Raw genomic sequence first — 24,940 nt, 5'->3', positions numbered from 1 at the left:
CAAATTTCAATCTTATAATTTATTATTATTTTTTTCTTTTTAACAAAGCACCACCAATTTATGCTTGTATTAGAGTGTTGAAGTTGGATCTTTGAAGGCATATGGGTTTACAGTATCTCGATATAAAAAATCATGCCTCTAATGCCAAAAAATAATAATAATAATAATAACAGAAATAATGGTCTAGTGCATTTATTATTATTATTAACTCCAATTGAAATTTTACAATCCTATAGATAACTTTAGTATCACTAGATTAAAGCAATGTACTTATCAAGTGTACTTATTTATTGTTACGCGCTTATGATTGTATTCATTCTCTTCCTATCTGTATCTGTAAGTTGGAGAACCTTATGACATGGACACAAATGGGTCAATTATACTACTTGATAGACATAATAATATAGCAAGGAAGATGGAAAATAATAATAATAATAATAATAATAATAATAATAATAAAAGCAAGGCAATGTTTCTTTTAGCTCTACGAAGATGATAAAATATAAATCAAGCTCATGCTTCTCATCTTACAATCAATACAATAATGAAAACATATTTCTCCAATAAATCAATGTAATATTCTCCGTTGGAATTCAAATGAACATCATATGAAACAAGTGGGATAAATGCACTTCCAGTAATCATACATAGACAAATGGCTTCGTTTACATTATATAACAACTAAATTTTATTGATCTTGATTAGAACACCCTGTTAAAAATTGAGATTGTAGAGCTGTCAAAATGACAATTTCAACCTTTTTTTTTTCTCAAATGGATAACCCAATATTGTATTTTTCTTACTTTTTTTTTTATAATATTCCAGGCCTTACTCCTTTTTCAATTGCACTTTGCAGCAATATGACACATGGCAGTGAGAGGCTGTGACATTCCATTCCCTTTAGATCATAAATACAGAACAAAAAATTTCCATCAGATTGCAAAACATCAGGCTAATCAAGGGCAGCTTTGCTCTTGCGCCCAGATATTGGCTTTGGCAAACCATCGAATATAGGTATATTTATTGCTGCAGACGAGAAAGCCTGCAGGTCAGATTTCAAACTCCACTTTGAAGTTGGCCAAACAGAAGAGGTATTATTGTTGTCCTGGTCAAGCAGACTTGGTGTACTTGATGATTTACGAACTCCAGTCAGTGGTCCATCAGAAATAAAAGAATCTCCCAAACCCACTGGTATAGAATTTAAACATCCTGGCTCTGACTCGGTGCACAGCTCTGTTCGGCTCGCTGATTTTGGTCTCATAGCTAAACCTTTTCCCGCTACAGTTGAGAAATCACTGCTTCCACCAATGTTTTCTTCCTTCAACAGCCTTTCTGGTGTTCCAGTTCTAAAATCTGCTTCAGATTTCTGGCGTCTCCGGACCAACTTCTCATTGGACTTGTCACCTTCTAAATCTCCAGCATCTGCAAGAGGCATGTAATCTACCACAGTACCATCCTCAGGGAATAAACCATTAGCAAAATTCCGTGATTTGAGATTGTGGTATGGAGACTCATAGATTGGTGTGGTTCTGGACAATAGCCCCTCAATTAGGGAATCTGAGCTTCCTGTTTGGTAAACTGCCATCTCTGTGCCTTCAGCTGCGCCCATGTGATTTGAAGATTTGAGACCATAGTACTTCCGTAAAGTGCTCATAGCTGGAGAAACCTTCTGTTGGGTTGACTTCAATCTTAAGGACTCGAATGATTCCAACCCATTGGAATAGCAAGGACGCAGTGGTTGTTTATCAAGGTTGTTCCCTCTGCAAAAGTTTTAAGTTTGACTAATGACTACAAGTTTGGTGCAGAAATCTGTGTCAAAATCTTTCATGCATTCAAATATTTGGGATTGTGGTATCACCAAATACTAAAAAAATATTAATCTGGAACAGCACTTCATTTATGCTCAATTTTTATTTGCAGATATCTTGTGAAACCAAAGCAACTGAGTGCTAATCAAAGCATTTTCCATTGGATACTTACAGAACGAAATAATTCAATGGACTAAAAATGAAATTTTATTAGGAGGGTAAGTACAGAGATCAAAATATGGAGGATTAGGTATCCTCCTATAAAGTGAGACACAAAACACAGTAAACACAAAACAAAAGAAAGTAGATTATTCAATCTAGTTGAATACTCGTGGACAATTAGACACTCAAGCCCATAAAGAAACCAATAACACCACCTTACCTCACCCAAAGTTGACTCAAGGAGAAAATATGATCTTTGAAAACATGTGAATTCTTCTCCATCCAAATACTCCATAAAATAACAAAAAGCACACAATATTCAATAAACTAGTACATTTAGCTATTTGTTGAAGGTGTTTGGTTAAGCTGTTGCAAGCAAGGATTAACAGCTACTTCCATTGTTAACCAAACAGATTTGCTGTTATTAAAAGGTTATAGAGTTAATTGTATGAGATTTCAACTGATTCAAAAAGCTCAACTTAGATTTGTTTCCCCATCACCTAGTAGTAGATGATAATTTTTTTAATAGTAGGCTTCTATCATTCCCACAAAAAAACTATCAAGTACAAGCTTACACTTTGTTTCAAACGACAAATGGGAGACAGGCATGTTACCTGCACCTCCGATAGAAAACATTAAGCTTATTGCAACCATATCTATGAGGACTTCTGCTACACCTACTAAAGCTCAGGACCTCTGTGGTTAAGCAATATGACATATATTATAATATATCATCAATTTGTTTATAATTGATGTCAAAGATAAACCATTATCTAATCCACTATAAAATATTTGACATTAATCATATTTACATTATTAAATATCATATTGAAGGAAAATTCAGAAATAATAAAATAAGACTCCATGGTCCATATCATAAACTCAACTCAACTCAACTCAATTAAGCCTTTATCCCAAAAATTTGGGGTCGGCTATATGGATTCGCTTTTTCCACTCTGAACGATTTTGGGTTAAATCCTCAGAAATGTGTAATGCTTCTAGGTCATGTTGTACAACTCTCCTCCAAGTCAATTTAGGTCTACCCCTTTTTTTCTTTCTATCCTCTAACCTAATGTGCTCTACTTGTCTAACTGGAGTCTCCGTATGTCTACGCTTCACATGACTAAACCACCTCAATCTCCCTTCTCTCAACTTATCTTCAATTGGCACCACTCCTACCTTTTCTCTAATACTCTCATTACGGACTTTATCTAGTCTAGTATGGCCACTCATCCACCTTAACATTCTCATCTCTGCAACTCTTATCTTAAATGCATACGACTCTTTCAGTGCCCAACACTCACTATCATATAACATAGCCGGTCGTATGGCTGTACAGTAATATTCTCCTTTCAATTTATTGGGAATCTTACGATCACATAAAACTCCCGTGGCACGTCTCCACTTCAACCATCCGGCTTTAATCCTATGACTAACATCCTCCTCACATCCCCCATCTACTTGAAGGACTGAGCCTAGATATTTAAAGTGATTACTTTGGACCAGTACCACTCCATTCAAACTAACTCATTCCCTATCACCAGTTTGGCCTTCACATGGTCCATATCATCATGTGTCATAATTGACAAAAGAAAACCATCTAAATCCTAATTATTGAAATATGTGGAAAATGTATCAATTAAATGAAGTCTTAATCCATTTAAGTTTCTACCATGCAATATCCTTATAGTCTCTATCTTTACCATCAACAAGCTTGCATCACTAAATTTGTGACCCTCAATTATTCATCAGCATCTCCCTCTTTGACGCTTATTGCCCAGGATCCCCTAAAATTTAATTCTTGCAGTTCCTTTTCTTCATTAGCACCATCTCTAAATCTGAAGTGTCAAAATCAGACAATGAACCACAAGATTTACTCGTCATTTTTTTTCCTTCCCCTTTAGTTTTTCTTTTTCACCTCGTAGTCATAAATGCTAGATCTAATTTTATTTTAATTGAAACCAAGGAAAGGGACAAGTATAGACAGTTACTAGTAGTAGGTAGCAAACTACCAATGGAAGAAATTTTGCCCTTTAGCCTTAGAAAGGAAGAGTGATCGTTATTCTTGCTCAACCAACTAGCCTTATTGTACTTGTCTAAGTAAAACCAACTAGACAATGCCTTAGATTCAATTGACTCAAACAAAGTTGCCTTAGTGTATTCTTGCCCATGGTAGTAGAAGAAAGCACTCATTAATTGGTAAGATGCTTCATCCCATGCAACCATGGACCCATGATTTAGAAGTCATTTCAACAAATAAGTATCAAGTAAATGAGTCAAATGCCTCAATCCAAGGACTCACCTAGGAAATGCCAAGGAGAAGCTGCCATACCTGGACCAAGGAGATTGTGTCTCAATTTAAGAGTCTTATTTTCATGGTGTTGGAATCACTTTATTTATTTGTATATTCCTGTGCTATAGAAGTTTTCATTCTTTCCTATTTATTTTTGGTCTTCCTGTAAATATGGGATTACCTTTCCTTTTGTATTTAGGATTCCTTCTTGAGATAGATCTCGTGTATAAATAGGGTCTACGTACAAAGGCTAAAATATAGAGAAATACACAGAATTTTCGCCAAATTATTGTATCCAACATGGTATCAAAGCACTGCCAACCTTCTTTGGCATGTTTCCATCACTAACAGAGTTAGGGTTTGTGAGAAAATAGAACAGAAGAATAATATTGAGAATGATTGAAAAGTTGATTATTCCCTCAAGGCAATGGTGTCAATTTATAATCTGTACAGGACAACTAAATAGGAAATACAATCCTAATTAACTATGTAATTATAGTCACGATTCTAGCACCTAAATATATTCACACAATCACTACAGATACACATCCTAGCTATTTATGGTACATATCTTAACACTCCCCCTCAAGCTGGACCGTACAAATCATATGCTCCAAGCTTATTACAAATATATTTAATCCGAGAGCCTCTGAGAGATTTTGCAAGAATATCTGCTAATTGGTCATTTGAGCTAACAAAGCTAGTGGCAATACACCCAGATTTAATCTTTTGTCTGATGAAATGACAATCTACCTTTATTTGTTTCGTTCTGTCATGAAACTGGATTAGAGACAATGTGAAGTGCAGCTTGATTGTCACAAATTAGCTGCATTTTTTTAAGGTCCCCAAACTTCAACTCTTGGAGAAGTTGTTTCAACCATATAAGTTCACAAGTTGCCAAAGCCATAGCTCGATATTCTGCTTCTACACTTGACCTAGCAACCACATCTTGCTTCTTACTTTTCCAAGAAATCAAATTACCTCCAATCATAATGCAATATCCTGAAGTAGACCGTCTGTCTGAAGGAGAACCTGCCCAATCTGCATCTGAGTAACCAATAATCTATTAATGACTCCTGTCTTCATATAATAAGCCTTGTCTTGGAGCTCCTTTAATATATCTGAGTATCTAAATAACTACATCCCAATGATTACTACATGGTGCTTGAAGGAACTGACTGACCACACTTACAGCAAATGAGGTGTCTGGGCGTGTGATTGTAAGATAATTGAGTTTTCCAACCAATCTCCGGTATCTACCAGGATCCTCCAATGGCTCCCCCTATCCAGGAACAAGTTTGACATTTGGATCCATAGGAGTATCTGCATGTCTACAGTCTAACATGCCCGTCTCTGTCAATATATCCAAAGCATATTTCCTTTAAGAAATGGCGATACCTGTCTTGGATTGTGCCACTTCAATCCCCAAGAAATACTTTAGCTTCCCAAGATCCTTAATCTGAAAATGACCGGACAAGTGTTGTTCAAGTTTTGAGATCCCAACATGATCATTTCCTGTAATAACAATGTTATCAACATAAACAACAAGATAAATGCACTTATCATGGCCATTATGGTAGAAAAATACTGAATGGTCTGCTTCACTCCAAGACATTCCAAATTGTTGGACTACAGTACTGAACCGTCCAAACCATGCTCTCGGAGATTGTTTCGAGCCATAGAAAGAACGTCGTAGGCGAAACACCAAAGCAGACTCCTCCTGAGGGTTGCTCCATATAAACTTCTTCAGCTAGCTTGCCATGTAAAAAGGCAATTTTGATATCCAGTTGATGAAGTAGCCAGTGATGGATGGCAACTAAGGAAATAAGAAGGCGAACCGAGTCAATTTTAGCCACAGGAGAGAAGGTATCACTGTAATCGAGGCCAAAGATTTGAATATAGCCCTTTGCAACAAGGTGAGCTTTAAGTCTATCAATCTGGCCATCAGATTAAGATATGTACCATAAATAGCTAGGATATGTATATCTGTAGTGATAGTGTGAATATATTTATGTGCTAGAATCGTGGCTATAATTATGTATTTAAGTAGAGAATTTTTGAAATATAGAGAATAATTTAGAACGAGTCTTCATTAAAACTAACTAAGTGCAACAAGAATAATCATCAACAAAAGTAACAAAATAATGAAATCCCAAAGTTGTACTTACACGACTTGGACTCCAAATATCTGAATGGACAATTTCAAATATGGACTTAGCCCTATTATTGACTCACTTGGGAAAGGAAACACGACTTTCTTTCCCAAGTTGACAGGACTCACATTCAAAAGAAGATAAACTAAAAAGACTAGAAACTAATTTTTGCAATTTGGCAAGACTCGGATGACCCAGACGATTGGGAAGAAGATCAGCGGAAGTGGTAAAGGCAAGAGAAACTGGAGAATTTGAAGTAGAAAGATGGTACAACCCTTGTGACTCACATCCTACTCCAATCATCTTTTCCGTACTCCGGTCTTGCACAACAACAGAATCAACTGTAAAGGTGACAGATCAATTAAGATTTTTAGTCAAATTATTAATGGAGATTAAATTATATAGGCATTCTGGAGTGAACAAAACTGTGGTTAAAGGAATAGATGGAAAGATTTTTACTTCTTCTATGCCCTTAACTAAAATTTGTGAACCATTAGCCAAAGCAACTTTAGACAAAACCGGAGGAGAAACTGGAGATGAGAAAAGACTTTTGTTACCAGATACATAATCAGAAGCCCCAGAGTCTACGATCTATGGATCAGTGAGCGAAAACTGTGTTAGACAAGCAAAGGAATTACCAGAATGCGCATTGCTAGAAGATTGCTATTTGACTGTTTGATATTGCAAATACTCCTTGTAATCAACTCCAGTTAATAGGATAGAATCTAACACCTGATCCTTTCCATCAGGTAATGGAAGAATACCATTTTTACCGAATTGAGCCATATGAGCAGTTGATCAGCCCACATTATTTGACTGAATGGGGCGTGGTGGTAGACCATGAAGGGCCCAACAAGTGTCTCGAGTGTAATTACTCTTATCACAATAAGTGCAATGGAGCCTTTTACCCTTGCCTCTCTGATAAGTTACCTTGTCTCGGTTGGTTTCCACTTTGTGCAGCTAAAACTGAAAATTCAATTCCGGAGAAATTATTCTTACTAAGTGAGATGCGTAAAAGCCTAGCAGACACATCCTCTAGAGTGGGAATAATCGGACTAGTTAATATCTGATCTCTAACAAAATCAAGGTCAGGTTTTAGCCCAATCAATGCCAAAACCATGAAGAACCTGTCCCACTGTTGCTCAGAAATATTATCGGTACATGACATGATAGAATTAAATTCATCTTTCAGTGATTCTACCTGTCCCAAATAACTAGACATATCTTGTTGATTTTCCTGCAGATGAACCATATCTGATACTACCTTATAAATATGTTGTACATCATTTGTATATAAGGTTTTTGCCTTAGTCCAGACTTTGCAACAGGTTTACAAGATTGAAAAATATTAAGTAATTTTTGGTCTAGAGAATGCCACAAGAGACTACATAATTGAGCATCAATCTTAGTCCAATTAGCTCTATTTGCTAAAGCTATATCTATAGCATTTTTAATCAAGTGGTCATCATACCTCTGTCCCATAAACCATAATTCCAATAATGCAGCCCAAGACATATAATTTTGACTTCCTACTAATTTAATAGTAGTAATAGCTGGTGAATTACCAATTGAAGAAAATATGAGTTTGAGAATCTCAAAACCTGTGTTGGATATGGGTGTGAGAATCTCATAACCTGTGTTGAAGGCTGTATTGGAGGACTCCTCAATCTCAGACATGTTGGCAAGAGAAACACACTAAAATGTTGCTCAGAAATACGTCAGAAAAGCCTACTGTATGAAAAGGTAGTGACAAAAAAGTGAGAAAAAGGTGACGGAACCAGCGTGGTTGATGCTGATCCTGGGCTGGGTAATCCACTAGGCTAAGCTGTGACAGCCACAAACTCCCAGAAAGTGACCGGAAAAAGAGGGAAAGTTCCTCCCTATGAGGACTTTGTTTCAGATTTCAAATCAGACCTACCGAGGGCTTTGATACCATGTGAGAAAATAGAATAGAAGAAGAATATTGAGAATGATTGAAGAGCTTGATTATTCCCTCAAGCCAATTGTGCCAATTTATAATCTGTACAGGACAACTAAATAGGAAATACAATCCTAATTAAATACGTAATTATAGCCACGATTCTAGCACCTAAATATATTCACACAATCACTACAGATACACATATGCTAGCTATTTATGGTACATATCTTAACAGGGTTTACGTTGGGCAAGGTTCTAGGCAACAGATTCAAGGAAGTGTTGAATTACACCACCTGGTCCAAGAGGAAGGACAGTCTCCAATCAGCCTTCTCTTAGAAAACCACTACTGTTCGGTCCTGCGTGTGGACCTATGCACCGCTACAAGTTTTGGACCTTTCCCAAGCACAGGTGCATGGAGCTTCTTTCAGTGACTTTTTTTGTCCGCTTCTATTTCCAATGGTCTTCCATGTGAACCATGCCTCATCCAACCTATTCCTCTTACCTTGTTTACTTTTTGTCACTTGGACCTATTTGCTTTTCTTGACCTAGTACAGTTATTCTGCTTCTGTTATTCTGCCTTTTCTCTAAAAAATGGCTAGAGATAAAAAGAGATTACGAAAACTACGATGGGTACTATGATTGATAATCATTTTTATAAGTTAGTCCCATAAAGCTTAATAGTACTAATTATCTTGCGCTGTCAAGATCTTGTTCGTTGTTCATTCAAGCTAGAGGGCTGCAGGGATATGTCACCGGGGATAAATCAAAATCTAAAGTGGATGGTTCTACTTATAGCTAGTGGGAATCGGATAATTCACTTATGATGTCCTGGCTTATTAATTCGATACAACCTCCAATAGCCTGCAGTGTAGACACCTACTTTTTTTACCCCTTTGAATGCATGCTGTGTAGAGGCAGTGAGGAGCCTTATAATGATGAATTAAAGAATACAAAAGTATTCTAGGACACTCCAAGGACATTTAGAATGACAGAAAATTATTTAAAAATTAATAGAGTAGAAAATAGAGTTAGAATGCTTTAAAAGAAAAAAAAAAATTGACTTAGACCAAGACCCGAAGCCTGATCCATTTGATCAGGCCATGACCAAAGTCTCCAAGGTCCTTAAAGGGCCAAGAAAGCAATGGACTAGGCTTGATTAATGACCAATCACACTAGGCCTCACCTCCAAGCCCAATTTAGATAGGATAATTAAAATAGAAAATAAGCTTTGATTAAATTGGGCTTTATCAACTTCAACATTAATTAAAAATTAATTAAAAAGATAAATAAAATAATTTTGATCAACCATTATCTTAGCCTATTTTAAATCCAGAGATAAGGATAAGGCGAGAGTAATTTAATTTTCAAGTTAAATATGATCAACCCAATCTTATCACACTAGCTTTAGGTTTTCCTATAAATACCCATCCTAAGAGACTTTAAATGAACTCTCAATCTGCTTAGCACTTCAAGGAGATTCTAAATTAATTAGAACACTCCCTAAAGTCTCATTCAAGCCACCATTCGATTGCCACCCTTCACCAAAAATTAGCCCTAGCTAATTAGTGTATTAGGTTCACTTTAGGTCCCCTTATAACCTTCAATTGCATCTTTATCGTTCTAAATCTAAATTTCATCATTCCAAGGTGTCTTCGGGTGTCTTAGAAGACCTCTGATCCAAAAATTGAAACACTAAAATAAGGTAAATCTAATTGGGTACCAAATCACTCCATATGCATGCCTAGAATGTTTTTTCGCTTCTGTTCTATTTTGCCTTTTGAAAATGAATTATTTTGTCTTTGATATTATTTTTAATGAATTATTTACGTTGTTTACATATGATTTGCTTTTTGGAATCACCTAAAAATGATTTTTCTAGAATTAGTTATGATTTTTTAAAGTTTGTACCTGAGTAGGCACACTACTGCACAAACCTGATTTTGCAAAGGACATAACTTGGTCTATATTTGGTCTTTTTGAGTGATTCTTGGGCCTAAATTGCATTTTAGAATGTCAATTTTCTTGCCATATTTTTAGATTTTTTATTGGCTTTCTAGATTGGTATGCAAGTGATAATCTTTGTCGATAAGTCAAAATTAGGTGAAAACTGTATGTGCCATTTTAAATCTCTATTTAATACACGATTTGGCATGATTTTTTATGGTTCTTTTTATGTGTTTTAGAATAATGTCCTGTAGACTCCATAAAATTCCATAATTTTTAAAGGCCATTTATTATTTTCAATAAATTTTGCATGTTTAATTTACAGGATTGCCAAATTTGGTTCATATGTAAAGTTTTTTTATATCTATTTGAATTTGTGTTCTAATCTCATACTAACCAATTACCTTTTTTTATTGTATAAGATAAATGAGTGTAAATCAGCTAGGATGATGGTTAAATGGTGGAGTTGGCCAAGGATTCCAACTTGGCCAAATTTGGATCAAATTGTGAGTTTAATTTTAACCAGTTTTCTTATCTTAATTGAACATGAACCTTATCTTACCATTATCATATTTTTTTCATTATCCTAATTAATTAGTTATTTATTTTGTCATTTTAAGTATTTAAATTGTTTAAATAAATAAAATGAGCCCAAGTCCATAAAAGTACAAGGCCCACACATGGAGTAAATAAAAGCTCATGGAGGATGTAGTCTATACAAATGATGGATCAAAACCCACTTTGGAGATGCAAGGCCTCTTACATGTGGTTATTGGGCCTAAGTCCTCGTAATAGTTGTAGGATCAATTTTTTTATTGCTTGTAAAAGACCATTTTAAAGTTTAACTTCTATTCTCCTTCCCCTTTCTTTAGTTATAGGACTTTAATTACTTTTTGTGAACTTTAAACTACTTTGGTTTGCTTTGAAAATGTGAAATTGCACCTTTGGCATGTAATTGAGTTTAGTAAAGATGTATATAGGGAAATATAGTAATAAAAGGCCTAAGTACACAACTTAGAAACCAAGACACATATAGGAACACCCTTTTTATGAGCATAGTATGATTGAAAAGCCCTTAATGATCTTTACTTAGTACTTTATGTGACCCAACATGTCCAATAGCATATAAATAGATATTGTATATAATTAACTTAGTTAAATATGCATGTAGGGCAAGATGGTAAAAAGGTAACATCATTAAATTAGCAACTTGGCATATTAGGAATTACTTGTGCATGTATGTAATTGATTTGTTTGAATTAATTGTGTGTGTAACTTTAGACTTACATACATGTATGAATAAGGAACTAAATAAAAGAAAGAATAAGACAGACTTTAGGAATCATTAGTAGATACTGGCCCTTATTCTAAGACAAGTCCAGGCAGAGAGAATGTTTAACACCTTTCTTTTTTTGTACCCACTATCTCGAACCTAGGCCATTGGGTTTATGGTAAAAGAAGGATAGTAAACCTCTGCAAGGGATAAGTTGCACCCTACATCCTTTCTTATGAATTTGTCCAGGTTATTATCCAGGTGGTAACTCATTTCCTCTGCCTTTGTAGCGTTAATATCCTAGCATCGTGGTAGTGTTATAGGAAGACGATCTAAACCAGATTCGAGGGTCCCACACGCAGATATTTGTCGTTGAATAGTGCAATTGCTATTTGGAGTGTAGATTCCCACACTTAATCCCAAATGGGCAATGATGCACAAATTTACAAGCTACGGTACAAGGTTCATAGTACAAAATAAGGTTAGATGACCATTGCTCAATACTTTGCTGAATTGAATGGTTTATGGCAAGAACTGGACTACTATCAAGATTTTCAGGCCGCATGTACTATTGATGCTATTAAGTTCTAGGAACTGATTGAAAAATAGCGAATCTATGACTTTCTTGCTGGGTTGAATATAGAGTATGATCAGATTCGAGTTCACATACTTGGTAAGGATCCCATGCCTTTCCTAAGACATAACTATTCTCATGTGCAATAGGAAGAGAGCCGAAGGAGTGCCATGATCCACTCTATACCTATTTACAAGGCAGGGTTAATGGTCCATCAGACAAGGATCATCTATACTATGACTGCTGTAGGAAATCCTAGCATACAAAGGAACATTGTTGAACATTACATGGTCACCCAACTAAAGGCATGAAGGTAGATGGATGGGCTCAATAAGACCTCAAGCAAATGTATTTGAGATAGTGGATTGCTCTGAACACACAAATACTACTGGGATTCTCTCCAATGAAGAAATACAGTCCCTAAGGTGTTTGTTGTCACAACTGGAATCTCAAACTACCATATTTGCCTCTTCTAATTTTGTTAAATCAGGTAATGCACTTCTTTCCATTCTTATAAATCTTTTTGGGCTATAGATTCTAGAGCAAATAAGCACATAATAGGCTCTTCAAATAAGTTTACAACCTATTCCCCAAGTTCAAGAAAGGGAAAAAAAAAAAGTCCGCATAGCGGATGGATCCTTAACCAATATCTCTGAAACAAGTTCTATTGAATGCACTCTCATTATAAATTTGATTCAGTTTTACATGTGCCTAGTTTCTCTATTAATCTTTTGTCTGTTACCTCTATCACAAAGCTCTTTATTATAAAATTGAATTTTTTTCTACCTATTGCATATTTTAGAAAATAAAAATAAGGACAACGAATGGCAATGCTAGAGCGCAAGATAGCTTAAATTTGCTGGATGACAGTTGCAGTTTCTCAAATTATAGCACAAACCAAGCTTTGCTAGGACATTCTATAAGTGTTGATCAAGAGCTCATTCAGTGGTATGGGAGATTAGGGCATCCTTCTTTTTCAACTTTAGAAAGGCTATATCCTATTTTATTTAGAGAATGCAAACCAGAGTTACTAATTTGTGATGTTTGTGAACTTGCTAAACACACAAGACATTCTTATCCTTTAATAAATAATAAAACTTTGATTCCTTTTCTGACTATTAACTCTGATGTATGTGGACCCACCCAAATAGTTCCTTTATTTGGTTATAAATAATTTGTTACTTTCATTGATTGTTGCACTAAATTAACTTGGGATTGTTTGATGAGCAAAAAGTAAAGTGTTTTCTTATTTTCAACAGTTTCATAAAATAATTTGTACTCAATTTGATGCTCAGGTGAAAATTATAATAACAAATAATGGTACTAAATACATGAATGGAGTTTTTCAGTCTTACTTAGGACATGGGATTTTACATGTGCACTAGTTGTGGAAACACTAGTGCACAAAATGGGATGTCTAAGAGGAAAAATATACACTTACTTGAAGTGGTTCGATCTCTTGTATTCATTATGAATCTTCCCACATCCTACTAGGGGTATGCTGTGCTTTCTACAACATATCTTATCAATCGAATGTCCCTTCACACATTGAATTTTAAGAGTCCTTTAGAAGGATTTCAGGGTAACAATTCTCACACTGTTCCTCCAAAGGTCTTTGGTTGTGTTTGCTTTGTTCATAATCACATGTTGCGAAATTAGAACCCAAAGCTCTAAAGAGTGTGTTTGTGGCTTATTCTAGAAATCAAAAGGGGTAAAAGTATCATCCTCCTTCAATAAAATATTTTTTGAACATGGATGTCACCTTTAAGAATCTAAGCCTCATTCCCAGTCACCTCCTTAGAGGGAATAAAAGAAGGAAGAGGTTACTTTCTCTACACCTTTTAAGGGGGAGATTCTTATACTTGAACCCAACCTTAGTAATGAGGATAAGGACCAGCCTTCAGCTCCTCGACCCATAAAGAGATTGAATAGCGTGGATTTAAAAGCCTACATTTGTCATGAAAAGACAGATGCAACTATTGAACATGATACACCTGATCAATCAAAACACTGGATTCAACTCCTGAACATCCCGATTCTGAAAAATTTATGTGATGAGTCTCCTTTTATTCTTGATAATTACAATTCTCAATCTAATTCTAATTCTTCTATTTATGATATTGATCTTCCTATTGCTCTTAAAAAAGAAGTCAGGACCTATATCAAACATTTTATATCCAATTTTGTTTCCTATGACTCTGTCTCCTTCCTGTAGGCCTTTGTTTTGTCTGTTTCTTTTGTTTCTATCTCACAGGATTGAAAGAAAGCATATCTTGATCTAAAATAGAAGGCAGCTATAGTATTGGTTGAGGAAATGAAGGCTTTAGCAAAAAAAGAGACATTGGTTCTTATTACTCCTCCTATGGGGAAGAGACTAGTTGGATGCAAGTGGGTACTCACAGTAAAGCATAGAGCAAATAGTTCCATTAAAAGGTATAAGGCAAAATTACTAGCAAAATAGTTCTATTAAAAGGTATAAGGCTAGATTATGAGCAAAACACTTCACTCGAACATATGGAGTGGATTATCAGGAGACTTTTGCTCCTGTTCAAAGATTAATACTATCAGAATCTTGTTGTCATATGCAGCAAATCTTGAATGAGACCTATAGCAGTTTGATATTGAAAATGCCTTTTTCCATAGAAATTTGGAGGAAAAGGTGTACATGGAAATTCCTCCAAAATTTGATGATGAAAAAAAAAAACAAAGGGAAAGCCTGCAAATTGAATAAGACATCATATGGTTTGAAGTAGTCACCAAGAGCATGGTTTAACAGGTTTAGTAAGACAATAATTTCTTTTGGATACCATCAAAACAATGCTAATCATAACCTATTTATGAAACACCATAGAGGTACGATTACACTGCTTATTATCTATATTGATGACATAATGTGACAGGATATGACAAGGAAGAGATTGCCATCTAAAAGAACTGTTGGCCCAAGAATTTGAGATTAAAGACTTAGATTAAGATACTTCCTTGGAATATAGGTGGCCAAATCAGACAGAGCAATCTTCATTTTTCCAAAGAAGTACATATTGGATCTCCTAGAAGAAACTGGCACACTAAGCTGTAAACCTACTGAATCTCCTATTGAAACTAATCATAGAATACAAGCAAGAGTTAGAGAATCAATTGACTTAGAGAGATATCAGAGGTTAGTTAGGAGACTGATTTATCTCTCTCATATAAGACAAAATATAGCCTATGCGGTGAGTCTAGTAAGTCAATAAATGTAAGATCCTCAAGAACCTCACTTAGAGGATTTTTTTCGTATTTTGAGGTATTAAAATATGTACCTATAAAAGGACTTCCATTTTCGAATCATGGTCATCCCCAAATAAAAGTTTTTACAGATGCAAATTAGGCTAGATCTGTTAATGATAGGAGATCGACATCAAGTATCTATGAGCCATGGCAGAGGCAGAATATAGAGCAATGGCATAAAGCATCTGTGAGCAATAGTGTTTACTAAAATTGATGGAAGAGATGAAGTTGTCAGAAACAAACAATTTCTCTTTGTTTTGTGACAAGCTAGTATTAGTATATTGCACAATCCAATTCAGCATAATCAGACTAAGCATACAAAGATTGACCAACACTTCATAAAGGAGAATATAGTAAATGGATCTTCGAGTGTCTTTCATATGTCTTCAAATGAATAATTGGCCAATGTGTTCACGAAGAGTCTAAGCAGCAAATTATTATGTACTATAATTTGCAAGTTGGGCATGTGTAATATATATGAACTAACTTTGTCTTCCCATCCATATGGGATTACCTTTCTTTTTGTATTCAGGATTCCTTCTTGAGGTAGATCTCATGTATAAATAAGGCCTACATACAAAGGCTAAAATATAGAGAAATATGCAGAATGTTCTCCAAATTAGTGTGTCCAACACATGGAACCTCTATTAATGATTCAGAAGACTTTTAGTAGTCAAATCTTTGTTAGTTTTGTATTTGAAGTACAACCTAGATACCCCCTATAATCCATGTAACCTCACTTAGTCATTCATGATTATAGCTAAAGATTTTTGAAATGGAATAAATATGAGTTTCACCATGAGTTGGTAGTGTTTTCACAATATACTCAAACTTCAAAAGTGTAAAACTAAATCCTTCAACTTCATTTTTGTTCAATGGTAGCCTTTATCATTAGTGCAATCTAATTACATTGGCAGTCTGGCAAGATAATTGAGATCTAGCCACACGACTCAAACTTAGGGCCCAAAAACAGAATGGATTGAATTAAATAATACAAGGTTGTAAAAAAAAAAATTCAATTTTAAATACTTAATAGCATGGATTTTAAATTTAAGGAGCACAATGCAAAAATATTATATTTTGAGGGCTAAAATCATATTCCTTCGAAAAATTATTCCAGTATTATTACATTATGTGGAAATGCATGAAGCAACCTAATTTGTAGGTCTGATTATAGAGGAACCTTAGCCATGATTTGTGACTTTTAGGTTTTTCTTTCTTTCCTTTAGTTACACCTCAATAGTCCATCACCGATACTAGATGATGCTCATCTTATATCATTCGATACTAGAGTTAAAGATCCTACAACTTTGTTGGTAGAAAGATCTTTAACAAATAACAAATGTAAAAAAATGTAGAAAGATCTTTAACAAATAACAAATGTAAAAAAATCTTGATATAGAATTTTTCATTTAGAGAGGATGCTCATTTTTCCTTTCACTGGTAAACAAGTAAAAAAAGATTGGGAAAAGGAACGCTTGTCTGCACTTTTTTTATTGGTTTATGTGGCAGACTCCTGTGAAAAAGATAGAATATGGGCGAAATAAGTGCTCTACTGAGTATACTTATCTTTATCGTAAAAGGACAGCTAGATAACTATGGACTCATATTAAGTTATGAACACATCTATACTGAGTCAAGAGTGAAGCTTCTACTTCTTTCCAATACTCAAAGTTCCATCCATCTTAATAAAACTTTAATTTGGTAATGACTTTTTGTTTTTCAGTAATCAGTCCTTTTAACTATGCGCACAACAGTGGCGCTTAGACTATCTCACTAGGTAACTTAACTGTGCCTTAATAAGGCATTAGGTCAATGTCATGCTTCACCTAGCCATGCACCTGATGCACTTTTGACTATATTTTTGTGAAAGATATAAGAATCAGATCCAAATTCACAAATTAGTGCTTTAAGTGCTGCAATTAGTTTCAGGAATTCAGACATAACGGTTGTGTGAAAATTAAGGAAAAGAAAGACAACCCTTGGCAATTATATCGTGGACATCTAAGCAATTGTTCCAAAATTATGGTTGCTGCACATGGTTCCAAATAAACAACATTTTCTAGAAAATTTGTTAAAAATAGTTCTCTCAAATTGACGAATAAATGAAAGAATAAATTATATTATAAAAAGGACATGGCCTTTAAATACGAAATTGAGCAGGTTTTACTAAACAAACCTTTAGCCCATGAATAGAGGCTCAATAAAAATAAACTACTCAAAGTAGGATTGAAAATATGTTTGACAACAAAGGTAATATAGACTCCCCAACCTTGATATAGGTTGCAGCAGAAAGTCTTCTCAGGGCTTTAATAGCCGCAAAGTGAGTGCCAAAAGGATAATGTGTTTTAGGCTTTAGGGATTCTTGCAGCTATGACTATTAGTAATCAGTAATCACTAGAAGCCGGCCACCATCTGGCTTTATTATTCTTTATTAAAACATTTTTGAATAAAAAGATTTAAATCTTTGTTGGACACTACTATGTGTAGTGTCCAGTGCTTAGATGGTAGGGCTGGCAGCCCTTGTCCCTTTGGATACTACTTTGAACCCCGTCCAGTTACCTCACTCCTCCATGCTAGAAAAATTCACCCCTATCTGGTATTTACTTTCAAACTGTTAGAATATTAAAATTGTTCCTGGATAGAAAGAGCCATTGAAAGATCTTGGTAAATATCAGAGATTAGTTGGTAAGCTTAACCATCTCACCATCACACGACCAGAATTTTTTGGTTGTAAGTGTGATTAGTCAATTTCTTCAAGCTCCTTGTGATAGTTACTGGAACGCAGCAATTCACATCCTTAGATACATCAATGGAGCCCTAGGGCAAGGACTGTTGTATGAAGACAAAGGGCATAATCAAATTGTGGGATATTCTAATGCAGATTGCACAGGTTCTCCCTCAAATAGACAGTCTACTTCAGGGTATTGTGTCCTAATTAGGGAAATCTAATATCTTGGAAAAGTAAAAAGCAAGATGTTGTGGCTAGATCAAGCGCAAAGGCAGAGTACCAAGCCATGGCTTTAGCCACTTATGAGCTTGTCTAGTTAAAACAGTTTCTCCAAGAATTTAAGTGTGGGGACTTTCAACAAATGAAATTGGTTTGTGATAATCAAGCAGCATTACATATTGCCTCCAATCCTATTTTTCATCACACGACAAAACACATACACAGAAAGGTGGATTGTCATTTCATCAAGCAGAAAATTAAGTCAGGATGTATTGCCACTAATTTCGCCAATTCAAATGACCAATTGGCGGATATCCTTACCAAATCTCTTAGAGGACCTCGAATCGACTACATTTGTAACAAGCTAGGAGCATATGGTCTATATGCTCCAGCTTGAGGGAGAGTGTTAGAATGTTGACTGTGTGTGAATAGATTAATTTCGTAAGTCATGATATTGGTTGTAGGATTAATACAAGATATTGATTATATTACCTAAATTGATGTATTTTCAAAACTATATATTAAACCCATTGCTTGAGGGAATAATCAAGTAATTCATTCCCCAAATCTTCCCTTTCTTTCTCTAAACTTTTACACAAACTAACACCTAAATGGTGTTTTAGTTTTTTAGTTGCACTTTTTAGGAAAAAAATCCCAGGATTCCAAGCAACTCATAAGATTTTTCACAAAGTAGTATAAAACTGAGGACATAATTTGATTACTGGAACAGAGCATTTGACTAATCTTTAAATGCAATACCTAGGAAGAAGCTTGACATGGGAACCAGCACAATTCATAGGTTAGGCACCTTATAAAGGGGCATAACTAGACATAAGATTCATATGAATTTACATGATCTACGGGTATGGATTGATGAATCAATGCATAATCACGTAGAAATACAATATTGAAATGCAAAAAGAAAGTAAAATTTAACATGTAAAGCATATCTCCATTTATGCATAAATTGCAATAGTGTAAATAAATTAATATTTGTATGCTTTTGTCTTATAATGCAGTGATCACATTTCTGGTAAGGTAGTCATAAGACCTCACATAAAAAAGATGGAAACTATAGAATATGGCGTGAAAATAACAAATACATTGCAACATCTTTTTAGATAAGAGAAAGTATAAAGCTTGTACCCTGGAGAAGCAGAAGCAGTGGACAAAATGGGAGATGGGGGATGTCTTCCGGGTAATGGTATCAGCAACGTCTTTAAAGCAAACATTTGAAGGTCCGTGGCCAACCCATTCAACCTTTTGATGTCAGCCACCTAATACAATTTCAAAAACTTATAAAAATTATTGAAGAGCCTTCAAAGCATAAATAGAAACATTTTTGTTGGACCCTTATCATAAAAAGAAGTGATGGCAACTGGGTAATAACACTATTGTTCATTTCGTGAGTCTAGAAAGCATCTCAAATCAAATTAAAAACTACCCAGATAAATTCTAAACTAAAAACAAGAATTAAGGGGAAAAAAGTATAGAGATTGAAGAAAAACGAAAATACCTCAACGCCATACTTGATGGCCACACCAGCCAGAGTGTCCTTCTTGGAGACCTGATGCTGTATGAAATTCTTACTATTATTAGCAATTCCTCCTCCTCCTGATGAACTGCCATTTGAAGGGGACATATCTGCCTCTCTTATTCAGGCAAATCAGTTTAAACTGCTTCCTTGTTCTTGAAACCGTAGAGAGAGAGAGAGAGAGAGAGAGAGAGAGAGAGGGTAACTGGGTATGAAGTCGAGCAGATCGGCAGATAAGAAGATTTCAAACAGTGGAATTACAACTGAGATCACGAAATTTAACAAATAATTATATATATTTTAGCACAAAGAAAAGAAATTAGAATAATCTGAGGAGGAATCAAAATCCAATCATCAGACTCTTCTTTCCAACTCCCGCTTGCACTTCAATTGAACGGTCTGAAAGCACAGCCCACAAATTGTCAAATGTTAGGCTTTTACTCTAATTTTTTTTTCTTAATCAAAGAGTAAATTATAATTTTTTTTTTTTAGGCAAATAGCCATTTCTAGGGCTTAAGAATAGGCAATAGTCATCTAAGCTTATAAACTAAACTAACATAGTGCCTATGTTATGCATAGCTACTATATAATTTTTATTTTTTAATTTAATTTTTAATTATATTTTGAATAAAATAAATTATTATTAAATTAATTTTAAATTAAAATTTCTCTCTTATTTAATTTAATTTAAATAAATTTTTATCTATTATAATAATAAAATTTTAATTAATTTATGGTGTAATTAATTAAAATATCTATTTAATTCTTTTTATACATATATTAATAATAATTTTCATAATTATTTATTTATTAAAAGTATTTTATCAAAAAAAATTAAATTTAATAATTTTTTTATTTTATCTCTAAATTTATACAAATTAATATTTATTTTTTTATAAATTAAAAAAAATACATTAGATTAAAAAAATAATATTATTTTAAAAATATACAAATATAACATTTTTTGTTATTAATATAATAAAAAAATATTAAATTATTAATAATAAATTGAATTATTTAATTTTAATAATAATGAAAATATATATTATTATTAATTAAAAATAACATTCTATTATATTATTTTTTTAAAAAAATTCTTTTATTAATTTGATATATTTTTTTATAAAATAATTCTTTGAGAAAAATAGTTATCACTTAACATAAATTTATAATATAAAATAGTTGCATTTCATAAAAATTAAAATTTTAATATATCGTCTTTCTCTATTAATATAATAAATACTAAATATACATACTCTTTTTTTAAAGACAGATTTCATAATTTTATTACTGTAATTTTTATTTTTTTAATCATCTTTATTTGTAACAAAATTTTTGATAAAATTATATTTGTAATTTATCTTTAAAATTTTACTTTTATATAAAAATATAGTTGAAATATAATTTATACATAAAAATATAGATATTTAATTAAAATTTAAAAATAATTCTATTAAGAATTAATGATGATAAAATATAAATAATTAAAATATTAGTTATAATTGCATTAGATGTAACACCCCGAATCTCTGAGCTTTGAATAGTACCATTTTTTGTCTGTGAATGGTACTATTCGGAGCCACCTTGGGGATTGAAAAATAAAGGGAAAATTAATTGAAATAGGCATAATAAAAATTAAAGGAAACAAAAAATCTAAGGACTCATTGGGCGTTATGAAGAAGATGGATTATAACCTGATGAGGGACATTTTGGTCAATTCACTTCAAGAGTTAATTTTTTTTATCAAAATGTCAATTAAATTAAATTAAAATAATATATTGAATTATGAAGAAATTTTGAGGAAAAGTTAAGTGTAAATGAAAAAGAAAAAAAAGGAAATAAAAATTTAAGTTTAATGACATTTATGACACAATTAAAATTTATATTTTAAATTAACTAATTTTGGTGATAAATATATATAAAAGATAAGACAAATTTAACTAAAATTAAAAGTCATTTCTTCCTCTTTCCCCTTCTTTGTGCCGCCACCCATCTCCCCATTCTCTCTGTCTCTTTTCTTCATTTTCTCCATTTGCAATCTCCCTCTACTCTTTATTTCCCCACTTTTCTTACATGGGTTCCCTATCTAAATAGTAAAAAATATCAAAGTGCTCTTTGATTGAAGGATTTAAGCAAGAAGAATAAAGAATTTGGAAGAAAAATTGAAGATTAGAAGTTGGACACTTGAGGTAAGTTTCTTTTCTTGCTCAATTAGTTATATAAACTTTGAATCAAGTTAGATTTTGATAAAAATTACATGAGAAAGCATGAAAATCATGCATGTATGAAGAGGTGAGATTTTGGCCAATTTGAGAAAAAGTTAGGGTTTGATGTGTTCTAGTTAAATTGATGATGAATTCAAGTTTAAGTGAAGGGCATACATGTTTAGGGTAGTAGAATTACATGAGAATTGCATAAATTAAAAAAAATTAAAAATTAGAGTTCATGGGAATTTAGGGTTTTTATTGTATGAAGAGTAATTGGTGTTTATAATGAAAATTTATGATCATTTGAAGTTCTTTGAGTGTGAATTGATAATTGTAAAATGAAAGGAGTTAGTGAAATAGTATGGATTGGGGAAAATTACAAACTAGGGTTAAGGAAATTTTGGGACTTTTTGTGCTATGAAGTGCTATGGATGTATTAATATTAATTTATGGTCATTTAGGATGAGTTAAATGTGAATTGATGTTGGTTAGTGGAAGAAATTAAGGGAGGTGACAATTGAACTTGAGGGCAGAATTTTTGGACACTGAGTCCAGTGTGTTTGGCAGCTCATAAGTTGAGTTACACAACTCCAATTAGTGTGAAATTAATTGAAAATGAAACTTAAGACATAGGGCTAGAATTTTCATTAAGAGACCTAACCAAGAAACTGCCTAGAAATTGCCTTAAACTTAGCTTGAACCTAAAGATGAAATTATGGAATCTGCAGTGTGTTGACATAAATAGTAAAATTTGTAATGTCATAATTCTCTCTAAAAAACTCTAAATTAGGTGATTCTTAAATCGATGGAAACGTAAAACATATTAGAACATTTCATATGAAGAATTTAGGATCAAATTATAAACTTAACCCAACCAAATTACTGAGCAAAGTTGGGTCAACAAATCTGTCAGAACCTGGAACCTACAGAAATTAGGCACGTGAACTGTAAACTTTAAATTGTCATAACTCACTCTAGAAAACTCCAATTTAGATGATTCTTAAACTGATGGAAACCTGAAATACAGTAGAACATTTCATATGAAGAATTTTAGGCCAAATTATGGACTTAACTCAATTAAATTGCTAGGCAAAGTTAAGTCACTAAATCTGCCAGAATCTGTCCATGTGAATAGTAAAATTTATTTGACTATAACTTAGGCTACACAATTCTAAATGAGGTGATTCAAAAAGGGAAATAAAGATGAGACCTAGAGGGACAATTTTTATGGAGAACACATCATTAAATTATGATTGGAACTAGGTAAAAATTAAGTTCAAAATTAGGGTGCCAAGCTGTCCAAAATCCAAAACTCTTTAAAATTTATAAAGTTAACTTGGGATGCATTAGACATTCATGTAATAAGTACTTGGCAGCAATTGAGATGAGTATTGAGGTATTCTAATTGTATATTTTCAGTAGAAAAAGAGGTTGGGACGGACAAAGAGAAGTGAGTAAAGAAAAAGGAGTTCATTGAAGGTTTGTGCACAACTAACATTTTCTTTGTTTTAACCTTATAAATTGATTTGAATGAGTTTATTTTGAATGAGATATAATTTTTCTCTTACATTTGAGAAATTTGTGTATTGCCACCCCTTTATGGGTTTTATGATTATTTGAATATGTTTATTGTTTTGCAAATGTGATTATTGATTTAGAAACTTTTAAAAATTTGTTTTTAAACCACAGTTAGCATGACAGTCCTTTTTGGAATTTCAAAATAGTAATGGCTATTTGAGGTTTGATAATTGACTTTGATTATATCCCCCATTAATCATGGTTATTTTAGTCGTATACCCTAGAGCATATCATTTAATTTGTATCTTGTACATGTTTTATTAATAAAAAGACATTTTCACTTTTCCGTTTACATAATATATTTATGTGTAATAGAAAAGGTCCATTAATATTTTGTTAGAAATTCTATTCTTAAGTTGTTAAGAATATGAGTGACAGTATTTCTAGCACAAAGTATCATAAATTGGTTCACAATCGATGATACTTCATAATAAGGACATGACTTATCCAGAAAGATTGTGTTTGGTGGCCATGGCATGCTATGCTAGGTGTTAACCATGGTCTATGAGGTGCCTAAAATGATTTAGAGAAATCATTTATGGTAAGAAAGAGTTCTGATGATATTAAGAGTTGATATCATATCTCATTGCCAATTAGTAATGAGCCTAGTGAGTCACACACATACACAAGTAATCACCAAGTTAAATGTAATTTAATTAATTAATTAAAGAGTTTAATTGATTAATTAAATAGGTTTGGTTTGCAATAAGATTGCAAAATTCCTAGCATGGTTTAAAACCAAATCTAGGTTATTGGATATATAGTATAAGTTAAATTTATATTTAAAGTGTTTCAATATGAATTTAATCATGAGAAATTAATTAATAGAGATTAATTAATTAATTTATATTTGATATAAATTGATTAGAAGAGGAGAAATAATTATTTTGGGTTGAGAACTCAAAATTGAAACACAAGGGTAATTTGGTCATTTTACAAGGTGACACGTGATACCATGAGATGGTGACACATGGCACTATATATAAGCTTGCCATTTGTCTTCCAATTATGTATGATGATCAAAGTCAATATTAAATCTAGCTTTGACACTTGGCATAATGTGATTGGGTCAAATTAAAATATGATGCAATCAGAAAATGACATGTGGCAAGGGTTTGAAGTGTTGACCTAGCTATATAAGGGAAAGGATGAAAGAACAAAACATGCAATCTGATTTTCTCAAAGAGGTGCCACCACCCTTGTTGTCTTCTTCATCTCTTCTTCTTCATCTCTCATCAATTCAAAGAGAATTGCCAACATTCTCTTGAATTAA

At 33.3% G+C, this 24,940-nt stretch overlaps 1 protein-coding gene across 1 annotated transcript; it reads right to left on the bottom strand.

Moving 5' to 3' along the window:
- Positions 1 to 503: 503 nt before the first annotated feature.
- LOC110647285 (uncharacterized) lies at positions 504 to 20,411 on the bottom strand. The gene is made up of 3 exons (XM_021801044.2): positions 19,865 to 20,411; positions 19,495 to 19,625; positions 504 to 1,760 (listed from the first exon to the last, which is right to left on the bottom strand). The coding sequence occupies exons 1-3, from the start codon at positions 19,988 to 19,990 to the stop codon at positions 953 to 955; spliced, it is 1,065 nt and encodes a 354-aa protein (XP_021656736.2). The 5' UTR covers positions 19,991 to 20,411; the 3' UTR covers positions 504 to 952.
- Positions 20,412 to 24,940: the final 4,529 nt, after the last annotated feature.

This window comes from Hevea brasiliensis, chromosome 16 (genome assembly GCF_030052815.1).
Source record: "Hevea brasiliensis isolate MT/VB/25A 57/8 chromosome 16, ASM3005281v1, whole genome shotgun sequence".
In the NCBI taxonomy this organism is placed as follows: Eukaryota; Viridiplantae; Streptophyta; class Magnoliopsida; order Malpighiales; family Euphorbiaceae; genus Hevea; species Hevea brasiliensis.
Note: the sequence above shows the minus strand (reverse complement) of the source record. Positions and strands in the feature narration are given on the sequence as shown.